This window comes from Protopterus annectens, chromosome 8.part0 (genome assembly GCF_019279795.1).
Source record: "Protopterus annectens isolate FY-2018-M chromosome 8.part0, PAN1.0, whole genome shotgun sequence".
Classification (NCBI taxonomy): domain Eukaryota; kingdom Metazoa; phylum Chordata; order Ceratodontiformes; family Protopteridae; genus Protopterus; species Protopterus annectens.
The window spans coordinates 1,233,539,102-1,233,566,024 of NC_056741.1; the positions used below are offsets into that span (position 1 = coordinate 1,233,539,102).

Genomic DNA, 26,923 nt, shown 5'->3' on the forward strand with positions numbered 1-26,923 from the left:
GCAGCTTTTCTAAATGTGAATAAACACTTAATGGAAGAATGTTAGATCAGCCCTGAAGATTACAGGAATGCAATTCTATTTTCCAGATGACCACCTTGTATTCTAGAAAAAAGATGAAATCCTTGCCAGAAGCTGTAGGTTTGCTGCACTGCTGGAACTCGTGACAAACCTTGCTGTGTGTCCTTAGGAAGCACTTTTATTTGGTGTGGCTGTGCTTGTTCATAACAGCATTCAAAAATACACTTGTATGCATGTGCGCACTTGTTAGCTGTATCACCATTCCTGTCAGGTTTTGTTCTCTGTTTCTTTGCCTTTGGCCCAAGTTTGATATTTTGCCTGTATCAGTCCAGATTACAGTTATGAAGCAGATAAGACATTCACCCAGCACCAGGTACTGCACAGTGCATAGCTCAACTTCCTAAAGTTATTGGTTCTTTACTTTAAATGTTTGGAAAATTAGTGATTTGCCATTTGCTGTAGGCTACTAAGCATCCTTCTGGGTGAATAATTGGTTATTGCAGTACCCTGTTCTAAGATACCAACACATATGTATGTTACAATTCTCCATGTTGCTCCTTTTAAAGTCTCTAGTTGTAGTTTTTAGCTTTACCACTTTGATATTGCCACAGCAGCAGGGGAAGCCTTTGTAAAGACATTGGAAAACATACACTCTTACTCTTTGGATTGAAGGAATTAAAAACTTGCCATCTTCTGTGTAGGTTCCATATGTTTGCTATCATAATGTTTTCTGCTTAATTTACACATATATATATATATATATATATATATATATATATATATTTTTTTTTTTTTTTTATGTGTCTCTGTCTTTCATAATGTAGTACTGAAAAACTCTTAGTACCAAAACAAGTTAGATTTTACCCATTTTCTGCTGACCTGAATCGGATTAGCAGGTGAGTAACAAGTTTGTCACAAGTTGTGAAAGGGTGTAGTGTGTGTATGTTCATGTGTAGTAATGTGTATGAGTGATGCAAGTAAATCAGAAATCAGAGTACAAGGAAAAAATGATTTCATTTTTAACTGTTGTAGACATTGACATTCTTCTACCTATGCAATCCAAACATAGAAGAATAGGGAAAGATGTGTACTTCTTGTATATTTGTTTATTGAGTTAAAATATATTTCAAGCGTAGACTATCCTTATTCTTATGTAAAATAGTGGGATTCAGAGTATGCATATTTTGTAATGACTTTTTTCACTGATTCTGTTCATTAAAACTGCAGTAACTTGCATGAGAAAAGCCAGATTTGAGATTGTTGTTCAGAACTTTTTCACTGTAGTGTTTCATATTTCATGCAGATTGTTAGTAATTGCATTGTCTGTATTACTTGCAAAATGTTTGTGTATTAGTTAATTGCTGTTTTTTCCCCTAGATGCACTGATTATCTGCCATCTTCCATTTGGCCCCACTGCCTATTTTACCCTGTTTAATGTTGTGATGAGACATGATATTCCCGATATTGGTACTATGTCTGAAGCCTATCCTCACCTTATATTCCACAACTTCACCTCACGGCTGGGTCAGAGGGTAAGCATTGAACACTTTGTAGTTTTATTAGCATTAATATTTTATTGTATCTACTCTACCACTGTCGTATATTCATCTACTTTTATTTGCTGTGGGTCTCAGATGATTTGTTTCATTATGTGGAACTTAAATGTGTGTCTGTGTGTATGGGGGGGGGGGGTTATTGCATGTTTCATATCCAAATGAGTAGAGCTGCTGACAAGTGAAAATGGCGTATTCAAGGCAAGAAGGTAGCATCTAATGTACTGAAGGGTGGTTTAAAGGCAGTCGAGCATTGTGCATGAAATGGGTGGTGGTAGGGCATTGGGTTGTGTAACAATGGTTGTGAACAGTTAATAAGACAAGTCACATTTTCTTCACTCACTCTAGGCAAGTCATTTTAACATCGAATGAGATTATCTAATTTATGAATTATCTTGAATAATCAATAGCTAATACAAGTTTTTTAAAGTCAGTTTAAAATTAAAATAGGTTAGACATTTTTAAATATTTAAGACAGCCTTGAAAAGTAACCATTGTAATGAACTTTCAAGAAATAAAAATGATGAAATTATTATCCAGATTGGTAGAAAAGGGGCTTTGTTAAATAATTTTCATTGAATTTTCATTTGAGAACATACACGCATTGAAGATGAAATATAAAAGATCTGCTGTGGCATTGTGTATACAACTCCTTAATGACTGAACTAAAATCAGCTTATTGAAAGAAAAAAAATCCTGTGAAGAATTTCAGAAAGGAAGTGAGTACTTTAAAAAAACAAATGTTAGGAATAAAGACATGAAATCTTGACTAAACTGTAAAGACCTGACATCCATTAAAATGTAAAATGCGTTAGTAAATGTATAAACATGAGATTTAGGCATTTATGGAGACAAATGTATGGAAATTTCAGAAATAGTCACCGGCATAGCTGTAAGGTTAGTGTAATAGCTTGCATTAGAGATTTCTAATGCTGAATCTGTACTCACACCAGAGAATGATAAAATCACCCTCTGCAAATCTAGATCCATACGGAAAGTACAGTAACTCCCATCCATTTATCTCACAGATCAATCTTGGCTAACCTGAAGATTAATCCTGCAGAAGGAACATGAACTTTAAAAGACTAGATATGACTGTAAGGAGAGAATGTAATAATTTTGTTGGCTTAAGGAATGTGCTTACTTTTCCATGCCCTCCTCTACCAGGGCTGACCACACACTTCCCAGTCCCATGTGGTACGCCTTGGGGTGGCACTCAGTGGGGAAATGTGGCATATCACCCTGGCTTTGTAACAGCTCAGCCTTGTTCACCACCCTATTCCCCCCACTTTGGACCTCTTCTTCTAGTGTGATGTCCCCAGCCACCACCAGGGATCACAGGAAATGCCCACAGAACTCACCGCACACCAGGGATGGTAACATCCATCCCCTCCCTGCTGCTGCTTCAGATGCATACACCACTAATTGAATCTGGGTTGCTTGGGCAGTAATCGGGGCTTTATCCAACTATGCCACCAGAGTAGTTGGAAGATGCCCATTTTTAACTTGAAGACGCATTTGAAAATACCACTCTAGACCCAGGTGCCTAATCAATGAAAGATCACCAAAGAAGAGAAGAGAATACCAACACAAAAGTGGAACTTATTGAGGAGCAAACAGTTTAACTGGCATGGAAGGGCAACAAACTGAGCTAGTAGACTAATTGAGATATTAAGGGTTTAGTGTGGAGATTGCAATACAGACAATAGCCCCAACATGATGAGTTTGTTGTATGGTTTGTAGTGTTTGCATAATCCCGTAAAAGAAGCTGAGAAACAGTGGTAATATGAACCGATAATTATTGCTGACATTTAATGTAAGATTGTTTTACTGAGGATTGTGCAGACACTACACCATGAGGTGAATGAGAAGCAGCTGAAGGCATGAGCCACAAAGAATTAATAAAAGTATAAAGAATAAAAAGTGTGAAAAACCAGGTTAATCCATGACATGTGTTAAATATAAGTTTTTTGTCTAGCACTTTTATTCCCATTGTCTACCGGAACTTCATCAGAATAATCAGCCTTCATCTTGAACCTTGTTTAAAATAGCAGTCCATAAATTGCATGAACACATTTCATTCAATAAAATCCTAACATTGTAACTTATTAAACTTATAATTTTGTCCTTTTCAAAGCCAACAAACGATTAATAGATACCTAAACAACCTGTGGAGAAAAGCTCCAGGTGCATAGCTTAAATTAATGAGTTGCAGTCAACATAGTATATAAAATACCAGTACAAGTAGTATCTTAAATATTTGTAAGTTTGTACGTTGACATTTTTTTTAAAATAAAACCTTTATTGAACTTCCACAACACACCTCCAATATTTGCCTTCTGGCTGAGGAAAATTTCTTTGGAGTTTGCTTGGGGTATAAAAGTACCTATGCAAACACTTGCAGGCAAAAAATCCTAAATCTAGACTTTCTCATATTTGAGAGCAATACATGTATCCTGTTAGTGATTTGCTTGTCTAATCTCGCTTCCCAATCCTTTCTGACCTCTGATTAATTCCTATAGTTATTGTACTTTATTTTTATGCTGTACTAATTATCCCATTTTTAACAGCAGCTTCTCTTCTAGATTCAACTAAAAACTCGACCAGAGCAGGTCTTTCACTTTGGGTTCCCCTATCCCTTTCTCTTTGCCTGTACTCTGATATCAATCCCTGAAAGGGAAAACAGCTTCTAGCCTGTAGTCCAGATGCCTTCTTGGCATTTTTTTTTATTAAACAAGAAACATCTTTATTTAATAATTACTTATGACATAGGCTATCATGAAAGCAAACCAAATTGACATAATTTTAGTTGCAAGCATTACTCATCACTTATCAGTCCTGTCATTGTCAGTCCAAACTTACACAGCACATTCAAATACTGCCTTCTTTTAAACCTCATTCTTCCTGTGCCTCTGTATTTATTGTTCCCACAGTTTCCATTTTTTTCTATACAATTTGCTCCTTCCCTTTTCTAAAGATCCTATTTCCAGTTGTTTTATCTCTGTTACTGTAGTCACAGATTCTAGTACAGTTGACTTAGACTTTGATTTCCATTTCCTATTAATTGCTTTTTTGGCAGCCACCGTAATTAGACTCGGCAAGACCTTACTATGTCTAGGCAATTATATCCTAGCTCAAAAAATAATTTTCTTAGTCATACCAATTTACTCACCCAGTATTTCTGATAGAGTAGTTTTCAGGGAATTTTTGAAGTCTGCCAACTCATTGCACTCCTAGAAAATGTGTTTCCAATTTCCTCTTTCTTCCCCATCACACTTCCAACATTTGCTGTATACCTGAGGAAAAATTCTTGGAGTCTACTTAGGGTATTAAAGTACCTTGTAAACACTTCCAAGAAAATATTCTAAATCTTCTAGACTTTGTTGCATATTTTGGAGACATACATTTATCCCCCATTGTTTCTTTGTGAATTGCTTATCCAGTTTCTCTGCCCAATCCTTTCTAATCTTTTTTGATTGATTCTTATAGATATCATGCAGTATTTTATATCCTGTACTGCAGTCCAAATAAATTCTTAGCCTCTTCCTATTCAGTTATCTTCCCCTCTCTAATTATATGCTCCCAATGCCTTAGTTCTTTTGCCATTTTTCTCTAATAAATTCCAGCCCCTTCTTGCCTAGTGTCTGTATCCCTAATTGCAGTCATTCCTATTGGCAGACTCTCCTTTCTCCATTCCCATGTTCATTTAGTTGTTACATACTTTCTGCTACTTTATGGATATAATATTCTGTGATTATTATTCTTGAGGATCTGCATCCAAAATTCCAGTCTCTCTTTGCTTTTTGAGTTTACCCCGTTTTGTCATTTCCCCTTTCCACTTTGAATTATAGATTTCTGCTTGTGCTATGTATAAGAGCTTTAACTGTGTAGCTCAGACCACCACCTTATGTTGTCGGAGTCAGCTTATTTCAACTGTTGCTGTCTTTTCTTCCCAGATAAAATCCTTAAGCTCTTTATTAATTGCTATCCACAACTTTTCCTCTGGTTGATAAAAATATGCCTGACCTTTGGATAAAACGAAAGTGACTAAAAACATTTTAACAGCTTGTATCTCGCTATCCATATCCATAAAGCAGAGATTCCAATTTCTCAGTTTTTGTATTATCTTTTGTTTAGGCTCAAATTTTTCCACAACACTGCAATGTCCTTTTCTGGTTTTATCAATTATAACATATCTGCAAATAGAGCCAGCATTTCCTGACTATCATACCAATTATGTCTTTGAATTTGAGTCCCTTATTTTCTTTGCCAATGTTTCTAAGTATAACTCAGATAAAGGGGAAGGAAGACACCCCTGCCTGGTTCCTCTGCTCAAACAGAAAGTATCAGAGAGGAACGCACCCACTTTAATTTTCACCTCCGGTCCTTCATATATCCTTCTAATCAGCCTTATAATTTTATCAGGGAATGCAGATGCTTCCATTGCCCTGCTCATAAACTTCCAGCTTACTCCATCAAATATTTACTCTGTATCAAGACCTACCAACAACAGTGATATTTGCTTACATTCCTACTTCCTTCTGGATCATCAGTGTTCTGTTAGTTAAATGTTTGCCACCCCTCAACAAAACCACATTTGATCCAGGTCTGTCAATTTTGGCATCAGCTTTGCCATTCATTTAGCCATTGTAGACATAAGCACTTTATAATCATGGTTTAAGATTGGAATGGGCCTGTATGAAGCTGGATCTAATGGACCTTTACCCTGTTTAGGTATTAAAGCCATCACAGCTTTCATCCAGGATGTTGGTTCTTTTCCTTCTCTTAAATTGCTGTTAAACAAAACCTTCCAGATCTTTCAGTTTTCCCTCCTAACTTCCAAACCTCTTGAGGAATACCATCTCTTCCTGGGAACTTTCTGTGGATTGGTTATACATCACCATTTTTATCTCATCTCCTCCTGTCCTAACTCTTAGTAATTGAGCCTCATCTACCTCTAACCTTGGCATATTTAATTATTCCATAAACATTTCCATTTGTGCCTTTTCTTGATTTCCATGATGTCCTTCAAGAATGCAACTGCAGTCATAACATATGGGTTGTCCTGCCTCAGGCAGCCCTCGGTCGGCCGGATTCCAAAGTCTGGGTCCGACTTCGGCTGATGTCGCATTTCTCTCCGACGTCAGAGCGGCTGGAGTACATAAGCATCAGCCGACGCCATCTTCTTCAGTCTTTCTTGCCGTGCGGTGCCCGAAGCAGAAGCAGTTCGCAAGTGCCAGTCGGTCAGCTCCTGTATTCTTCGAAACCGAAGTCATCAAAAAAGCTAAGTACCCCATTGGGGACCTTTTCTTGCATCAGCCGATGTCAGAAATTACTGAAAAAGTAAATAGTTTGTCTTGTGGTAAACAAATACCTCATAAGGATTTCCACTCTTACTGCCTTCCTTGCCTTGGCCCAGACCACGACGTCTCGGCCTGTGCCGCCTGTGCTCGCTTCAATAAGCGCACTCTCAGGCGCCGGGCGGAGTTCGCTGAAGACTTTTTCGGCGAAAAATTCGATTATACAATGCCGTCGGAACTACCGACATCGCAGACTCCTAAGAAACGAAAAGACCGGGACCGACATCCTCGGCCCACGTCTTCGACCGACACCACGCCAAAACCAACCGCGAGTGCCCCGGTTCCCTCTGAGGCGGTTATTTCACCGCTTCGAACTGAAGACACCGCATTACCGATACCTCCAATACCGGAGACCACACCAACGCCAGTTATTGATTTTCCTCCGGATACTGAAACCGAGGAAATGCCCGAGACCATTGCTGTTGATAAGGTCACTCCTGCACGTGGAGCTGCTAGGCCTCCCATGTCCATGTCTATCAAGGCCTACACACGTGCTAAGGCAGCCAGCAAGTCCAAGCACCTTACTGCTAAAGCCTTACCTCAGCCTACTCCTGAAACACAAATCATGACTATGGCCGCAGACTTAATTTCCATGATCAGAGGTTCCCAGGCCCATCCTGAGAGAGGATCCCAGCCTCCTCCTGATAAGAGGCCCAGGGTTGAACCCTCTGACCCTCTCCCTTCAGATGAAGGTTCTGAGGACTCTGTTCACTCCGAAAGCCAGGAAGAGCCCTTCCAGACCTATGAGGACTCAGATGCAGAGGACTCCATCCCCTCGGCCTCTCCTCCTGAGGATATTTCTTTTGGGGAAGTTCTGCATTCCATGAGGGAACATTTTAAGTGGCAAGGCCAGGAATATTCTGATTCCAGAAAGCCTTGAACCTTCCTTAAAGGCCCCAACACAGACCCTTAGCTATACCTCCTGTGCTTGATGTTTTGGATGATCTATACTCTGACTCCAGTGTTACCCCTGATACTCTTCCTCCTGCTCCTGTCAAGCCTGACAGATACTATAGGGTCCCAGAAACCCATTCTCATTTCTTTAGGGCCCATGTTGTTGATTTAGAAACAATTTCACAGGGACCGAAAGGGGTTTCAGCTACCACCTCCAAAGATCCTTTGCCTTCCAACAGGGAAGCTAGGTCATTAGAGAGATGGGGGAAGAAGGTTTACACCTCCACTACTTTATCTATGAGAGCTCTCAATTGTCTCTTTCATATGTTTCAATATCAGGATTACCTGTTAGATGATTTACAGAAAATATTGGCCTCTCCTGAACCTTTAGATAGGAAGTCTTTGCAGGAGGCTGTACATAATTCTCAGCAAGTTAGCAATCACTTTTTTCAGTGTGGATATGATGCATTGGAAGCTTCATGTAGGGCAGCTATGACAGGGGCGGTCATTCGTAGACATGCATGGTTAAAAGAACAACCTTTACCAGATCATGTTAAGGCAAAACTTCTTGATACACCCTTGGAAAAGAACAAGCTTTTTGGTGCTAATGCTAAAGATGTGTTAAAGTCCATTGAGGAAAAAGCCAAGTCAGTTCAGACAGTCAAAGATTTCCTCCAGGTTCAGCCACCCAGATTCAGCAGGAATTGGCCTTCAAAAAACTGGTCCTTTCCTAATCCTGAAAGATTTCAAAGGGGCAAAAACAGGCGTGCCCGAGGAAGAGGACAATACAGAGGTTCCTACAGGGGACGAAAATGGCAACCAGCAAACCAAAGAAGTGACACAGGGGTTTCTCCTGCCCCACAGGGACCATCTCAATGACTTTCCTCTAGTTTCGCTGACCAAGGAGCAAGCAGAAGCTCCTTTGGGCGGAAAATTATCTCTGTTTTCAGACAATTGGCACAGACTGACAAAGGACAAATGGATTTTGGACATTATAGACCACGGTTACAGGTTCCATTTTCATACCTTGCCAAGAAAACAAGGCATGCCAAACCTACCACAAAACCAGAGGGCAGAGGCTATCAAGCAAATTTCTCTGCTTGCTCAGATCAAAGCAATAGAAAATGTTCCACAACAAGAACAAGGCCAGGGTTTTATTCAAGACTGTTCCTTGTTCCAAGAAAAGAAACTCAATGGAGACCAATACTGGATTTGTCCGCATTAAACACTTTTCTCATAGTACCAAAGTTCAAAATGCTGACTCTACAGCAACTCCTTCCCATGCTGGGCAAGGGGTCTTGGCTGATTACTCTGGACCTCAAGGAGGCATACCTGCATGTCCCTATCAGACACAGCTGCAGAAGATACCTCAGATTTCTTGCAGGGCCAGAGCATTATCAATTCTCAGCATTGCCATTTGGCTTATCTACTGCGCCCAGGGTATTCACGAAATGCCTGGCTTCAGTAATTGCTCATTGCAGGCTCCAGGGGATTCAAATTTACCCGTATCTGGACGACTGCCTCATACAAGCGGACGACAAACTGATTTTGACAAAAAACTTGAATTATGTCATACAATTGCTACAGGCTCTGGGATACACAGTCAACTTCCAAAAGTCAAGACTTCAGCCATCCCAGCAAATAACCTTCTTAGGAGCCAAACTAGACACAGCCTCTCAAATGGCTTACCTGACAGAAGACAAGCAAAAGAAGTTAACTCATTACTTCAAAGGTTTAGCAAAGCTCACCCAGATTACTGCAAGGAGATTCCTACAGGCCCTGGGTTACATGGCATCCTGCATTCTCCTGGTTCCACTAGCAAGACTACACATGAGAAAGCTTCAGTGGTACCTAAAAAGCCTATGGTCTCAACACAGCAACAACCTAGAGGCAACCATACCGCTCATTCCATGCCTTCAAAAGGAATTTCTATGGTGGGCCTCGGTAAGCCAGTCAAACACAGGTATGTCATTCAAAAAACCTCAGATAACACAGACCATGACCACAGACGCCTCAGACCTTGGATGGGGGGCGCACATGGAGGGCAGATGTATTCAAGGACAATGGTCTCCAAAGGAAACACATCTGCATATCGACCAAAAAGAAATGCTGGCAGTAATGCATGCCATCGAGGCCTTTGGACAACAACTTCAACAAGGCCACCTGCTAATACGGACAGACAACACCACTGTGATGTGGTACATAAACAAGCAGGGGGGCACCCATTCTTACCCCCTTTGCAGACTGACAGTGAATCTTTGGGAAAAATCACTGAGCCTAAACATACAGTTGCAATCCCAGTTTGTTCCAGGCAAAGACAATGTGCTGGCGGACAGTCTAAGCAGGAATTTCCTAGACCCCCACGAATGGAGGTTACATCCAGAAATCTTCATACGACTCACCTCGACATGGGGCAGGCCAGAAGTAGACCTATTTGCCTCCCACCTCAATCATCATCTACAAAAGTTCTATTCAAGGACATATCATCCACAAGCATGGACAATAGATGCTCTCTCATTCAACTGGAACTTCCTAAAAATCTATGCATTCCCACCTCTTCCACTGATGACAACAGTATTACTAAAGATCAAAGCAGAGCAGCCCAAGGGGATCCTAATAGCTCCAGAATGGCCAAGACAACACTGGTACCCACTACTATGGAGCATATGTCACAACAAAAAGTGGGCCCTTCCCCAATGGCCCCAACTTTTGACTCAACACAACTTCAAGACAGTTCATCCCAACATCCAGACGCTACAGCTAACAGCTTGGGAGATCCCATGAATAACCTCAATCTATCTCTCTCCAAGGAAGTTCAGCGGATACTAACAGAAGCCCGGAGACCATGCACCAGAAAGGTTTACTCAGCCAAATGGAAGAGATTCAGCATTTGGAATACCAGCAAGGGTCATGATGCATCATTATTGAACATTCCACTCATTCTGGAATATTTGGCAGATATGCTACAGAATGGACTCTCATATTCTTCCATAAAAATACATGCTTCAGCTATTTCAGCTAGATACAACACTGATCCACCTGTGTTTTCACATCCTTTGTTAAGGCAATTCCTTAGGGAATCAAGAATATAAAGCCCCAAGAAAGGCACCAGTACCAGCTTGGGACCTGAACTTTGTCCTAGAAAAACTGACTCTACCTCCCTTTGAGCCAGCAGCTTCTGTGGACTTACAATTTCTCTCATGGAAGACAGCTTTCCTGTTGGCAATTACCTCAGCAAGAAGGGTTTGAATTACAGGCCCTAATGGCAATACCACCGTTCATAACCTTTCACAGAGACAGGGTCTCCTTACGAACCAACCCTACCTTTCTGCCAAAAGTGGTATCTAGGGTTTCTTTAAATCAAGCAATTCACCTGCCTACTTTCTTTCCCAATCCTGAGAACAAAGGGGAAAGACTGTTGCATACCTTGGACATTCACAGACAACTTCGCTACTACCTGGACAGAACCAAGACCAGTAGGAAGTCTGGTCAGCTTTTGTAGCTTACTCCCCTGGAGTACAAGGAAAAGCAATTTCCAAACAGACTATTTCAAAATGGATTGGACATTGCATCAGATTCTGTTATTCCTTCCATGGAAAGAGTGTGCCAGCCAATGTCAGACCACACTCCACCAGAGCTACAGCCACCTCTACAGCATTCTTAAGAGGGGTGCCTACAAAAGACATTCTAGAAGCTGCTACATGGAGCTCCGTGCATACATTTTCCAAACACTACAACCTCCCTTTATATTCCAGATCCAGAGCAGGCTTTGCTTCGGCAGTCCTGCAGGGATTGATAGCTACACCATCCTTTTCTTAGAGCATTCCACCTCCCCCAGCTAAGCTATGGTATTCAACCCATATGTTATGACTGCAGTTGCATTCTTGAAGGACATAGTACAGTTTTGTACCTACCATAAATGTAGATGTCCGATAGATAAGCAACTGCAGTCGGGTTTTCCCTCCCTCCTTCCCCTCTATGCCTTGGGTCCACTCCTCTCCCTGTTATCCTTAGGTGGGAATATCTGTTATGGTGTATCTGTTTATTGCTTATTTATTTGTCTGGAAACCTGCTTTTGTCTTCCAATTTGATTACAGCCTTCCTTGGAGGGCACCTGGCATCTGGGGCAAGAAACACTGAAGAAGATGGCGTCGGCTGATGCTTATGTACTCCAGCCGTTCTGACATCTGAGAGAAATGCGACATCAGCCGACGTCGGACCCAGACTTTGGAATCCGGCCGACCGAGGGCTGCCTGAGGCAGGACAACCCATATGTTATCACTGCAGTTGCATATCTATCGGACATCTACATTTATGGTAGGTACAAAACTGTACTTTTCTCTGCTTTATACAGACTTTTCATAATATTTGTAGAACCTCTACAGGTTGTCTTGTTGTCTTCCTTTTTATAGGCTCCCTAAGCTTTGCGACAACCCATTCTGCTTTGTGTTGCCGGAGTCATAGTGCTAAAAGTTTTTGTGCTCTTGAGTTATCAAAAAACAGTTGCTTAGCACAGTCTTTCTAAACTGTTATCAAGGTGTACCCTTATTTTCTGTTAAGCATTCTGCAATTGCTTCTCTTATTGTTCTGTGAGATTCCCCCTGTTCAGCAATACCTGTGTCAGTCCCTCTAAATAGATGTTCATCGTGTTTCACTGTTGCAGTCATGACTGTAGGGTTCTCCCCTGCCGGCAGGCAGTCCTCGGTCGGCCAGAATCTCAAAGTCTGGGTCCAGCGTCGGCTGTTCAGTCATGCTCCCTGACGTCAGAGCTCCAGGAGTACAAAGCTAACAGCCAACGCCATGTTCTCTAGTCTTTCTTGCCGTGCGGTGATAGCAGTTCGCAAGTGCCGGTCGGCTGACTCCTGACAATCTTTTCTGAACAAACTTCAGTCCGAAGACTTTCTTCTCCTACTCAAAGCTAAATACCCCGTTGGGGAAACTTTTTTCTTGCTCCAGTCCAATGTCAGAAAAAGTTAATAATTGTATTTCTTGTGGGAAGCAAATACCTCATAAGGATTTTCATTCTTACTGTATTCCTTGCTTAGGCCCTGACCACGATGTAGCTAGTTGTCGGTTTTGTGCTAGATTCAATCAACGTACAATTAAACGAAGGTACGATTTTGCATTTCATTACTTAGGTAGGCGTTTTAATTACAAAATGTCATCGGATACGGTTCCAGCTACCGGAGTTCACAAATGACGCAAGGACAAAGACAGGCCTCCGAGGTCCAAATCTGACGATATCGTACAAGCAGAACCAGCTTCAGGTTCAGCCGTCGTCAGTGAGGTGCTTTTGCAGCCCCTGTCATCGGCCATTTCGGAACCGATGGCCGAAACGGACTCCCACAAGGAGCCAACTAGGCCTTTGAATATTTCTGTTGAAGGACCTTCGGACAATGCTCCTTCGGATGGGTCCGGAGCCGCTGTGCAGGTACCGGCTTCCGAAGGGGATTTCAGGCCTACTCAGCTTCTAATAAAGGCAAAGACAAAGGCAAAGACTCCTTCCAAATCAAAGACTGCAACACAGGCCTCTTCTGATCCGGCTCCCAAGTCACAGAAACAGTTACTTAAAATGGCGGAGGATTTACTTACTATGATTAGGGGTTCACATCCCCCTCCAGATAAATGGCCAAGGCAGGAAGTTTATTATGACTCCTCTGATCAGGCTTCTGTGTCTTCAGTTTCTTCTTCTGACCAGGAATATTCTTTCCCTCCTTATGAGGATTCTGATGCTGAGGAATCCATACCTTCAGCTTCTCCCCCTGAGGATTTCTCTTTTGGGGAAACTTTGCATGAAATGAGGGAACATTTCCACTGGGAAGGACAGGAGTATTCAGAATCTAAGAAAAGACTAAGGGATTTTCTTCTTCTTCCCCAACATAGACCCCTGGCTATTCCTCCTATTTTGGATATTGTGGATGATGCTTTTTCGGAGGCTAACTTAACCCCTGATTCTTTTCCTCCAGCTCCTGTTAAGCCTGACAGATACTACAGGGTTCCTGATTCCCACCAGATTTTATTCAAGAACCCTACTGCTGACCCTGAAACCATTTCTCAAGGTCCTAAGGGAGTTAAGGCCACTTCTGCTAAAAACCCCATTCCCACTGAGAAGGATTCCAGATCTTTAGAGAGATGGGGCAAAAAAGTGTACACTTCTGCTACTTTATCTATTAGGGCTTTAAACTGTCAGTTTCATATACTGAAATACCAGCAATTTCTCCTGTCTGTTTTAAAACAAAAGCTTAACTTCCATTTCCGCCTGTGCAGATGATAAGGAATTACATGACTTAATGCATGCCACTGAACAAGTTGGGAAGCATGGTTTACACTGTGGATTTGATGCCTTGGAGGCTTCTTGTAGGGCTGCTGCCTCTGGCACAGTAATTAGAAGGCATGCCTGGTTAAAGGAACAAAATTTGCCAGATCAAGTAAAAGCTAAATTGTTGGATGCTCCTGTTCAGCATAATGTTTTGTTTGGATCTAAAGCTGAAGAGGTGATTAAAAAGATGGAGGACAAGGCAAAATCCATGCAAACAGTTAAAGATTTCTTACAAGTACAGCCACCCAGATTTAGTAGGAATTGGCCTACAAAAAATTGGTCCTTTCCCAATTCAGACAGGCCTCAGAGGGGTAGATACAGACGCTCACGAGGAAGGCCTCAAACACAAGCCTCTTATAAACCAAGACAGTGGACTGCTTCCACCCCTAGGGGAGGAGAGGACAGGTTGCAAGCTCATAGGAAACAGACTCAATGACTCCCTCTGTTGGGCTGCAGGAACTTCTCGCCTGGAAGCCCCTCTCGGAGGAAAACTTTCTCTTTTTCACCTAAATTGGACTCATATAACCCAAGACAAGTGGGTTCTGGATGTGGTTTCAAGAGGTTACAGATTCCATTTTCATACCCTACCAAGGCCATGCGGATGGCCAGATCTTCCAAAACATCAATGGACAGAGGCCTTAAACCAGGTGGAAGCTCTTTTGGCTATGAAAGCCATAGAGCTAGTTCCACTTTCAGAGATGGGACAAGGCTTTTACTCAAGGCTGTTTCTAGACCCCAGGAAGCAAAATTCATGGAGACCCATTTTGGATCTGTCAGTCTTGAACACTTTTCTAGAGATACCAAAATTCAAGATGCTAATTCTACAGCAGCTACTTCCAGTGCTGACCAAAAATGCATGGATGGTAACTTTGGATTTAAAGGAGGCATATTTACACATTCCCATCAGGCAGGAACGCAGAAAATACCTCAGGTTCAAGGCCGGATCGAGGCACTTTCAATTCTCTGCGATGCCCTTTGGATTGTCTGCTGCACCTAGGGTCTTCACAAAATGCCTGGCTCCAGTAGTAGCTTATTGCAGACTCAAGGGAATTCAAATTTACCCTTATCTGGACGACTGTCTTATTCAGGCAGACAGCAAGGAGGTCTTACTCCAGCATCTACATTTTGTTCAGAATCTCCTCAAGTTCCTGGGATTCACTGTAAACATAGTCAAATTTGACACCCTCACAACAGATAATTTTTCTGGGCGCTTCTCTAAACACAACAAACCAGATGGCATTTCTGACGCACGAAAAACAGTTACAGCTGGCTTCAACTTTCAAAACCTTGGCAACTCAGCTATCTGCAAGGAGATTCCTGCAGGCTTTGGGTTACATGGCCTCCTGCATCCTTCTCGTACCATATGCAAGACTACATATGAGGAAAATACAGTGGTACCTAAAAAGTGTATGGTCGCAGCATTGCCACAGTTTAGACATACTGATCTCCGTCCTGCCTTGTCTTCAAAAGGAATTCCTTTGGTGGTCCAAGGCATGTACTCTAAACAAAGGAAAACCCTTCTGTCTGCCTCCGGCCACTCAGATACTAACCACGGATGCCTCAGATTATGCATGGGGAGCCCATTTTCAGGGCAACTGTCTGCAGGGCCTTTGGACAAAGGATCAGAAGCACCTGCATATCAATTTAAAGGAAATGTTAGCTGTTCAGAAAGCTCTTTTGGCCTTCAGGAATCTTCTACAACCAGGACAACTACTGATACGGGCAGACAACACCACAGTTATGTGGTACATAAACAAGCAAGGGGGATCTCATTCCTACCCCCTTTGCAGACTAGCCATGGATCTATGCAACACAGCTCTAGCTTGCAATCTGGACCTTCAAGCTCGGTTTCTACCAGGGAAGCAAAACTTCCTGGCAGACAGTCTGAGCAGAAACCTTTCGGACCCACACGAGTGGATGCTGGACACCGAAATATTCAGGATGATAACAGCAGTCTGGGGATGTCCTCACATAGACTTCTTTGCATCCCACCTCAATCATCAACTACAGATTTTTTGCACCAGGACTTTCCACGAACAAGCTTGGAAAGTGGATGCTCTATCATTCAGTTGGAGAAACCTCTCGGGATATGCCTTTCCACCTCTTCCTCTTCTTCCACGGGTATTATTAAAGATCAAACAGGGCATGCCCAAGATGATAATCTTGCTGGCCCCAAATTGGCCTCGACAGTTTTGGTACCCAACTCTGAAAAACCTATGTCTGGAGCCCCCTTGGGTTTTACCACAGACTCCGAACCTTCTGTCCCAGCACCAGGGTCAGGTTCTACACTCCCATGTCAGAACTCTCAGCCTGGCGGCCTGGTTAATCCAGGGTCTTTGATTCATTCTCTCCTACCCAAGCAGGTTATGGATGTCATTTTAGAAGCCAGATGTCCTAGCACTAGAAAATCTTATGCAGGAAAATGGAAAAGATTTTGTTCCTGGATGCAGGCTCAGGATTCTGATCCTCTTCTTCCTAACATTCCTTTGATTTTACTTTACCTGACAGATCTCTTACATAAGGGTCTCTCTTTCTCTTCCATTAAGATACATGCTTCTGCTATTTCCGCTCATTATAATACAGACCCTCCAGTCTTTTCCCACCAGCCCATGAGACAGTTTCTCAGAGGAGCTAAGAACTTAAGACCTAATAGATCTCCTCCCATTCCTGCTTGGGATCTCAACTATGTTTTGGAAAAGCTCACCTTACCTCCTTTTGAGCCTGCTGCCTCTTCTGATATCAAGTTTTTATCTTGGAAAACAGCCATCCTGTTGGCTCTGACCTCTGCCAGGAGAGTTTCAGAGTTGCAAGCTCTCATGGCTGTGGAACCTTATATTATTTTTCATCAAGACAGGGTGTCTTTAAGGACTAATCCTACTTTCGTGCCTAAGGTGGTTTCCAAAGTGGCTTTAAATCAAACTATTCACTTGCCAACTTTTTTCCCCACTCCTCAAAATAAAGGGGAAAGGATCTTACATTCCTTGGATGTACACAGACAACTACGTTTTTACCTGGACAGAACCAAGGACATCAGAAAATCAGAGCAATTGTTTGTTTCTTATGCTTCAAGTTCCCAAGGTAAAGCCATTTCAAAACAGACTATTTCTAAATGGATTGCTCATGGAATCAGATTTTGTAATTCACACCATGGAAGGCAAATCCCAGGGAGTATAAGGACTCACTCTACCAGAGCTGCTGCCAATTCAGCTGCCTTCCTCAGGGGAGTTCCAACCAAAGACGTTTTGGAAGCTGCTAGTTGGAGTTCAGTGCATACTTTTTCAAAGCACTACAATCTACCTCTCTATTCTAAGTCTAGGGCAGGCTTTGCTTCTGCAGTCTTGCAGGGCCTTTTAGCTGCCCCTTCTTCTTTATGACCACCTCCCTTTCATTATGCTTTGGGATTCTACCCTACAGTCATGACTGCAACAGTGAAACACGATGAACATAGTACAGTTGTGTACACTTACCATAAATGTAAATGTTCGAGTGTCTTCACTGTTGCAGTTTGGGTTTCCCTCCCTCCTGTCCCCTCTTATTTTTTACTTTTGTGTGGTTTTTATTTTCACCATTCTTCTGAGGTGTATTTGCAAAGGATATGGGACTTTACTCTTTTTGGGACTCCTGCCATCTGGGGCAAGAAAAACTGGAGAACATGGCATCGGCTGACAGCTTTGTTCTCCTGGCGCTCTGACATCAGGGAGCATGACTGAACAGCCGACGCTGGACCCAGACTTTGGGATTCTGGCCGACCAAGGACTGCCTGCTGGCAGGGGAGAACCCTACAGTCATGACTGCAACAGTGAAGACACTCTAACATCTACATTTATGGTAAGTGTACACAACTGTACTTTCTCGTTACTTCTTAACCATATCTCTGTCTTATTTGCACCCTAATTTTAAACTTCACTTTAATTTTATCCCACTCCCTAGCTAATTTTCAAAAGAAATGTCTACGTTCTGTATTAATTCTTAAATATTTTCCACTACTCAGTCCTTAAATTCCTCTGTCCAACAGGATAGGTGGGAAAGCGCCAGTGTATCATTTTTATTTCATTACCCTGCATTTTTATTTTCATTATAATTGATGGGTGATCTGAAATAGTCCTTGGATGCTTATCAAAAGTTTCTGTTAAATGCACAGTTCCTGTGAAATATGTTCTGTCAAGTATAGCCCAGTTGATGTATTTTGGAGAATATGTAAATTCACTCTAAACTCCTACTACTGAATTCACATCTTCCATGTGAAATATTTTCCTAAATTTCTTCCAAAATCCACTCTGTTTCCCTTATGGGCCCCCAGATACATCTTCACTGATGCAAATCAAATTCAAGTCCCCACCTATAAGTAATATTCCCTTCTGAAAGCTGAGTATTTCTTCCAGAATTTTCTTATTCTCCATTATAGCGGTCTTGGGTGGAATGTAAATACATGCCAGTGCAATCCTCCCTTGCCTCTGTAGCCCCTTAGTACTACAAATCCACAATTATCTTTTTTATCCTCTTCCTTCACTGTTGCTGTTCCTCTTGCAGTTAATTTAAGTACTCCCCTTTTTCTTTGTTCCAGGTATTCCGCTGAATAACAGTCCTGAAAAACCTTTCTTTATCAAATTCGCCATGTTCCTTTCTTTCCAGATGTGACTCCTGTACCATAGCTGTGTGCAGTCTACAATTTTAATATAGTTCGCTACTCTTTTTGTATGCATCAGTGAGCCCATTTGCATTTAAAGATGTTATAGAAAGCGTTATGTTCCCACATTTTGTGTGTAACAGCTTTTTGTTAAGTGTCTAGTTTCAGCTATTGTGTTACATGCATACACAAATGTTTGGCAGTTTGATCTTTTATATAGTTGTTTCTTGTCATATCTGTTTGAGCCAATGTCATATCTTACATAAGTTTGTGTTTTATTGAAAGCCCTCAAACAAAAAAAACACACCTCCAGTATACCCCTAAAAGCTGTTAACTTGGTACTAACACACAAAACTATGTACATCTTCAAATGTTGAAGTTTTACTCTCCTAATGGAAACAATTGCCTCAGCCTGACAAACACGGTAGCTGACTTGGGTTAACCTAAAAGGAAGGTTATCCATGTTATGATGCATGGTACAACCTGTTCTTCTACTAAGTGGTATTTGGTTTTGTCTTACCTTTATTATTCTCCCAGACTGGGAAAACAATTGAATGATATTTCAGAAAACATTATCTCCTAACCGTTGAAAGAAATGGGTATTTTGTTTTTATTGCTCTTTATCAGACTGTCTCCATGGAAACATGAGAACCAGATACAAAGTTGCTTCTACAAGCATACATATATTTGCTAGACAATGTTCTGTTATTTATTTGCTTTCTCTTAAAAACTTTTTAATAGATCAAGCCAAGAGCCTTAATCCAGACATTCCCCTATGTAAAAGTGAAAAAAAGCAAATCAGTTTTTCTTGTATCCTGCTCTTTTGACCAGACCCTTTTTTTTTTTTTTACATTGCACTGCCTACATTTCTTAAAACTGACCAAGGAGAAAGAAGAAAAAAGTAGTATCCCCATTAAACTCGAAAATAAGAAAACTGTACTTTATAGCATGCAAATTATATTATGCATTATCAAAACACTAAATGTAACTAGAAAGTACAAACAGTGTAGAACAATACTTAGAAAAAAACAAATCCAAAAATAATGTATCATAATTAGCGGACCGGAGTTCCGCTGTGGCGACCCCTAACCGGGAAAAGCCGAAAGACACAAACTGCCAGTAATATGGACTGCCCAAAAAATATATATAAAAATTTTATTGAACAGAGATTAAGCACTTTTGTCCATATTGACGTGAACTTTATCAGAATAAAATTATCATCCACTCGCACGTTTTTATATACAAGTAAGAATTAAGCAATTAAAAGTTTTAAAACAATATTATTCAATAAAAGCACAATTACATAGGAAATTGAACTAAAATAATCATACTTAATCTCCAGTATGTAAGTAATCTCCAATATACAAGAATAAAATATTTATGTTAACTTCTTACTTAATCAACCAAAATAGAATAGATAAACTAAACCAGAAACTTAATTATTCAAAGTAGACCTAAACTTTAAAATTTGTAAAAGGGAAATGTACGCATTGATTCCTGGTGCCTTGGATGCATTTAATCTTTACTGCCACCTTGTCTCCTTCTCTTCGAAGAGAGTTTTATCATCTCCTCCCCTGGAATTAATGGAAACCTGCTCCAGCATAGCAAAATGAAAATGAGAACATGTGGGACTAATGTCAAATGTTTGTATAATGCATTCTCAGTCTCCTTACTAGTACTATATAAATGCTCATATATCCAACATCGTAAAGGCCTTTCCTTCTTGCCCACATAAAAAGCTGGGCAGTCAAGGCACTTGGCTGAATAAACCACACTTTTAGATGAACAATTGCCACCCATAAAAAAAAAAAAAAAAAACTTTACTCTTAGTGATATTGTCTAAGACCAAAGATTCCACATTCAATATATAGGGACATTGCTTAAAACACCCACATCTTCTAGTCTTGTTAACCTTAACCACACTCCCATTTATATTATATGCTGTTTTCTCAAAAATGGCTTTTATGTTCAAGCCAGTTTTATGGACAAAAGATGGATTGGGACCCAAAAATTGGTAAACGTCAGAATTTCCCCTTAGAATGTTCCAATTCTTTTTGAAAATCTCCTTCATGTCACTAAGATGTGTACCATATTGCAAAATAACAGGCTTCTCATAATCACTGGTGTCCTTTACATCTTTCTGAGTTTCCAACTGAGTACCTAATAGTGGTTTGTACTTGTGACCCATTGTGTAACAGCCAAGTCCTTAATCTTCCCAATCAATGAGGAAGGGTAACACCTCTGTAAAAACACATTACCAATGAAGTCCAACTCGCAAAGAACGTCTTCAAATGATGAAGTCATTCTGGTTGCTGTAATGAACTGGCCTTTCCCAATACTTTTTTTCTGTTTAAATGAAAGACAACTCGAATATACAAAATATGAATAACTGAAAGTGGGCTTCCTATAGATCTTGGACTTAAAGCCAGCATCAGTATGTGGAACAAAGGTGTCCAAATAGCAAATGCCCACTGCATTAAAATTGTGTGTAAACATTAAGAAGGAGGTGGTGTAGTGTAGTTAATCAATGGAACTGTTGTCCAAGGGTAAAAAGGAACAAATTCCAAATCGGAAAATCTCCCTCCTCTGCCTCAACAAATTAGATAACTAGTGAGAAACTCCAAAGCCAATTATGAGTTGAAACTAGCATCTGAAACAAAGGGAAACCACAAAAACTTCAGTTTCATTAGGAACCTCCATGGCAAAGCCCAAGTTTGTTCCGAATTAGTACTTAATGGTACCACTTGCACTGATCCTGCCGACTTAGCCAACTTACTAGCTGATAGGTTCACCACAAACTTCACTCCCTTATCACCCCCCCAAGGCCCAGTCAGCATCCCTGATACTTGTCCCACACCTCACATCTCCGTAGATCGTGTTAAAGGCCCTATTGAAGGCAAAGAACACAGCTTCCATGGGACCTGATAATATCCCAGGCTGTATTCATCACCATCTCCAGCAAGAACTAGCTTCGCCACTGAGCACCCTATTCAACCACACCCCAATTACAGACTTCATTCCAGCAGAGTGGAGCTTGCACAAAGGTGGTGCCACTACTGACCCAGGAAACTGTTGTCCCATTAACTTGACAAGTCTGATCTGTAAAGCTATAAAACGTATTATTATGGATCTCCTAAACAAGGACATAAGCACTCTCCAAACACTCAACCCCACCTAATTTGGATTAGTCAGGGGCAGATCTTGCCTGTCGAACCTAGTTGACTTCTTTGAGACTGTTACCAAAGCCCTGGATGAGGGAAAGTCAGTACATACAGCTTACTTAACCTGGCCAAGGCCTTTGACATAATTCCCCACTCAGGCATCATTGAAAAGCTAACACAACTTGGTGTTAATCCTTATCTCGTCAGATGGGTGGCCAACTGGCTCACAGATAGGATCCACAAGGTCAAAATAGGCGCCACCACCTCCGACAGCAGACCTGTCACTAGTGGTGTTCCCCAGGGATCTGTCCTAGGACCCCTACTGTTTGGCATCTACTTTGCAGAGGTCCAGGCAAAGCCCAAGGGCCTGTGGGTGACCAAATTTGCGGATGACTAAGTTGGGTGCCGTCATTGACTCCCCATATGACATTAACATACTGCAAGAGGGTCTCACAGCTACAAATAACTGGTGCCAAAGTCATGGCCTTAAGTTAAATGCAAAAAAAAAATTATTATTGTACCATTCGGCAAAAACATAGTCCCAACTGATTGTTTAGGACGTTGCTGTTGATGTGGTACACAACCAGTAGTGAGAAACCTGGGTATTCAGGTTAACAACAATCTCACATTTGACCATCATTTGGCGGCAGTTGTCAGAAAAGCCTTTTACTTGGTTCATCTCATAAGTAAAATAAGTAAAGGGATTGCATCCAGAAAAAAGGAGGTTATTACCTCTCTGTATTCCTCCCTCATTAGACCTATAATTGAGTATAACACCCCATTTGCTGTGTACCTCTCCAAACACCTGCACCAACTGGAAAGGCCACAGAAATACCTCAAAAAGAGAATCCATGGCTTCCAACACCTGTCTTACGTGGACAGGCTCAAATCACCATCACTTTACTTGGTATCATACAGATTGTTCAGAGGTGATCTGCGTCTCACCTACAAGGCAATATCGGACTCTGCCCTACTAGAGATGCTCCATATCCAGAAGTCTAACTCCTTGCACATTACCTGCTCAATAGGCCTAAATCTAATATGTGACATCAACAAAACCTGCTGGAGAGACAAACTTGTCTCCCAGAGGGTGCTCCATCTCTGGAGTAGACTTCCCATACATGTCACAGAGTACCTTGCCGGCCCTCTTTAATAGCAACCTTGATTGATGAGTGGATGGGAAACCACAAATTTGTCCCAGGGTTTCTACATTTGTCCCTCATTGACAGGGGTAACAGGTGCTGACTGAGATTTCTTTTTTGGGGATAAACTCTTGGCTAGGCTTGTAAGGGCCCCAGGGCCATTAGCCTAGTAACCTCCTATGATCCTATAAACGTGCAATGTCATGCAAAGGTCCCTTCCATAAAATAAGTATATCATCCAAGAATCTTAAATAAAGTTGGATATATTGCTTAAAAGGACAGTGAAAGACGTGCAAGTTTTCCCACGGGGGCACATGAGGCCCCCATAGCTACGCCCCAACTTGTTTATAATAATCCCCTTCAAAAAATATAAATTTATTGTCCAAGGCAAGACTGGTAAACATAAGAATAAGATTTACCTCGTCATTATCAAAACCAGAATATTTAATTATACTTTTGTATAACAAGTCCAAGTCCAAATCCAATATCCACAGTGAGAAAAACTAAATCTTTACTCCAAATATCTTGTTTTAATCAGCCAAGAAAGTCCCAAGAATCGATAAGTAGGTGGTCCACCCTCGAATAAATGGACTTATTTATCAAAACACTACTAAGAGCAAAATTTTGTTGTACTTAACACTTTTTCTTCCCCCTCCAAATGTTCTTCCAAACATTAATGGTATGAAGTAGGCCATATCCTTTAGAGTCCCCTGCAAGTTTAACAAAGTAAAAAAAGTGCAATACTTCCAGGTTTTCTTGTTCTGTCATGTTTCATAAATAGAATTAATGCTTTGCAGTCTCACATTATTTGACAGTTTCCGAGTTGCTAGTTTTATTCCTGTTGATCTCTCTTTCCCAGATCCAGTCTCTGCTTCATTTCCAATATACTCCCAGTTCTTCTAGTCAACTCTTGTGCTTTTTTCTCTCTCAAGCATTTTACATTAAAACATTGGAAAAGGTTTCACTGCCACTGTCTCTCTGTGATCTTTATTACCAGGAGAACAAGAAGTAGAATCTTCTGTTTTATAACTCACTTATTGGACAAACTTTTGTATTTTTCTTAGTATGCTCTGCATCAAAACACCTGTTTCTCAACATTCTCCTAAATAGTGGAATAAATGTATTCCTCTACTGCCAGGTGTACAGTGAGTAATCATTTTCCATAAACACTCGACTGTCTGGCACTTTTAGTACTTTGTCCTACTGCCATAGTTTTATTAGAATCAAGTCCTCCTGCTGGTAGGATTGCATCTTTTCTATTAAAAATCTAGGCTGCTTTTTCATGGCCAGGTTTGGAGTATATACACAATGTGCCCTATCAATTAACAACACCTGCTGTGGAATACCAGTCCAGTTGCTTATTTGTGCTTTCATAAAATTAATACACTCTGTTCCTTCCAGCTTCACTGGTACAGCAGAACATCTTAGGTTTTCCCTACGTGCTCTGTCCTCTAATTTTATTTTTTTGAATCTGTTCTTGAGCAGTCTCATATTCAGCCAGCCTTTTATTCATTTCACCCTCCTGATTTTTGTAGTTTTATTACCTCATCTGAATATCTTTTTTTGTTATTTGAGTTGATATAATCATTCAGTGTGTTTCATTTATTTTAATCAGCTCTGAGTACATTTCACTTATATTTTTCCTCTAGGTTACTGGAAGCTATGTCTTGAACCAGAGCTGGAGCTGCTTGCACTACTTTTTGCTAAACAGCTGCAGATGTCTTCCCAGTCAGTGTTTTTTTCATCACGTTTTGAGACTAATTTTCTTACAGGTTTTCTGAATTTATTTTTCTGCTGGCATCCAGGCAGTGCACTTAATAGCCAGTTACGGAAATTTACCCAAACATTTGAGTTTACTGGCGCTGTCTTCTGCGTTTGTTTTCAGACTGTGAGAGCTGAACTAAAGCTGTTTACTCATTGTGCAGCCGTATTGAAGTCCCAAATGTCTTCTTGGCCTTTTCTCATTGTTCTATTTCCTTCTTTAATTGTTTCCAATACCTTGGTTCTTTTGCCAGCTTTTTCCAGTAAATTATAGCCTTTTTTTGCCTTTTCTCTCTAGCCCTAATTGCTGTCATCCTTATTGGCAGAATCACCTTTCAGCATTCCCGTGTTGGCTTAGTTTGTAGTATACTTTCTGCTGCTTTATGAATGTAATATTTTGTGTAACATTTGTTGTGGTCCTTGAGGATCTGTGTCCAAAATCTGCATGTTAACACTTCTCTGGAGGTTTTCTCCCCAAGGTCTTCACTGAAAAGGGGCATTTTTGGGCAGTCTTGCCTTCCTGTTTGAGATTATCATTTTTTTACATTACTGACTAGCACTCTTCAAAGCCTTGTTAAAAGAATATCTAAGTAACACATGGCTCTGCACCTGTACAACTTCAGGTTAATCTCTCCTCTGCCTCAGCTACCTGTCTAGCCTCACCCCTCTTCACTTTCTCTCTCTCTTTCTCTTTTTTTTTTGTAACTCCCACTGTCTGTCAAGCCCCACCTTTTTTCTCTTTTCATCTCCTTAAACTGTCACGCAAGCTGTACTATCTTTCTATCTTGAACTCCCACTTGGTCTGCACTTTTTAACTCCAGTGTTTTTTGTACCTATGTGAAATTTTCATGCAGGACTTGGAGACATGATCACATTTCCAATGTAACATGTTGTTTACTTCAACATATGAGAAGCTTATTCTAACGCTCATCCACTCTGCGCTGTTAACCTGTAAATTTTGCTGTTTACTTTAATCTCTTAAGTTTGTTTGAGTGCCTTTATCACATGTCCCAAGTTATATTGTCTGTTGATTTTTCATGACATGACAAGAAGTTTATTGTAATGAATTACTATGTTGTAATGTGTTAAATTTCTGTATGTGGAGTTTGTTTATGCAGTGTTTTATAAATCTGTATGTGGAGCTTTTCTCCCCGGGCCTCTGCTGAAAACGGGTTCTGTTGACCCAGGCGGACTACTCCAGTAAACAAATGTCAAATAACTAAAATGCTGCTGTTTGTTTATTTTCATTTTAAGGTTTTCATTTAGGGTTTGGTTACTTCTGTTTTTATCTTTTTCTTGGATTGCATTTTTTGTTTTACGTGTTTTGTTCTTTTGGAGCTTTAAGAGGTCTTGGGGTAGGGTCAGTTAGAAAAGTTAGAAAAGAATTCCTTTGCAGACAGTGAATAACATCCAGCTAATTAGTGGGAGGAGAGGAGAAATAATAGCATTCCTCACTTAAAAACTCATTACAGCCAAGTGCGCCTGCAGGTATTTCTGCAGTTGCCTCTGTTGTGCTTCTAGGTGTCAAATAATGCTTGTTGATATTTGAATTAAATATTCAAAAACCATGCTACATACAAAGTAGCAGAATATTTTATCTTGAAGCATACATGAAGGCAAACACAACTGTATTGATATTTGATCTATGTCAGTGTTTGTTTGTTAGAATTGTAAGGTGATAACTTCATTTTTTAAAGGCTCAAGCCACTCCCACTGGGAGTTAAAGGTTCACTCTCAAAAGAACTGTACTCACTGGAGGGAATATTTGGAGGCATCTTTCTTTAGCTGGAGTGCTTGCAAGAGTTGGCTGTTCTCTGCCGGACTATTGCTCATCTCTTTGTACATTTGATTTTTTCCCACTGACCCAACCTCCTGCTGTTGTACTCCTTAAACTTGGTGGCTCTTTGACTTGCCCACCCCCAACTATAAAACTATACATTTAGTTTTGGACACTCTTCCTAGTCCCATCTCATTAGCTAATTCTACTTAGTATTGCGAGATCAGTTGGGAAGGCCCACCCCCTTAGTCTCTTAAACTTGAATTATGTTGTTTCCTCCCTCCCCACTTAATTTTATATATATATATATA

General features: G+C 40.8%; 1 protein-coding gene across 1 annotated transcript in view; it reads left to right on the plus strand.

The window, feature by feature from the left end:
* IMP4 (IMP U3 small nucleolar ribonucleoprotein 4) overlaps positions 1-26,923 on the plus strand; it is a 267,706-nt gene that overhangs the window by 169,279 nt on the left and 71,504 nt on the right. The window contains exon 6 of the mRNA XM_044080730.1: positions 1,396-1,550. Within this exon, the coding sequence (XP_043936665.1) occupies positions 1,396-1,550 (155 nt within the window). The remainder of the gene's footprint in view (positions 1-1,395; positions 1,551-26,923) is intronic.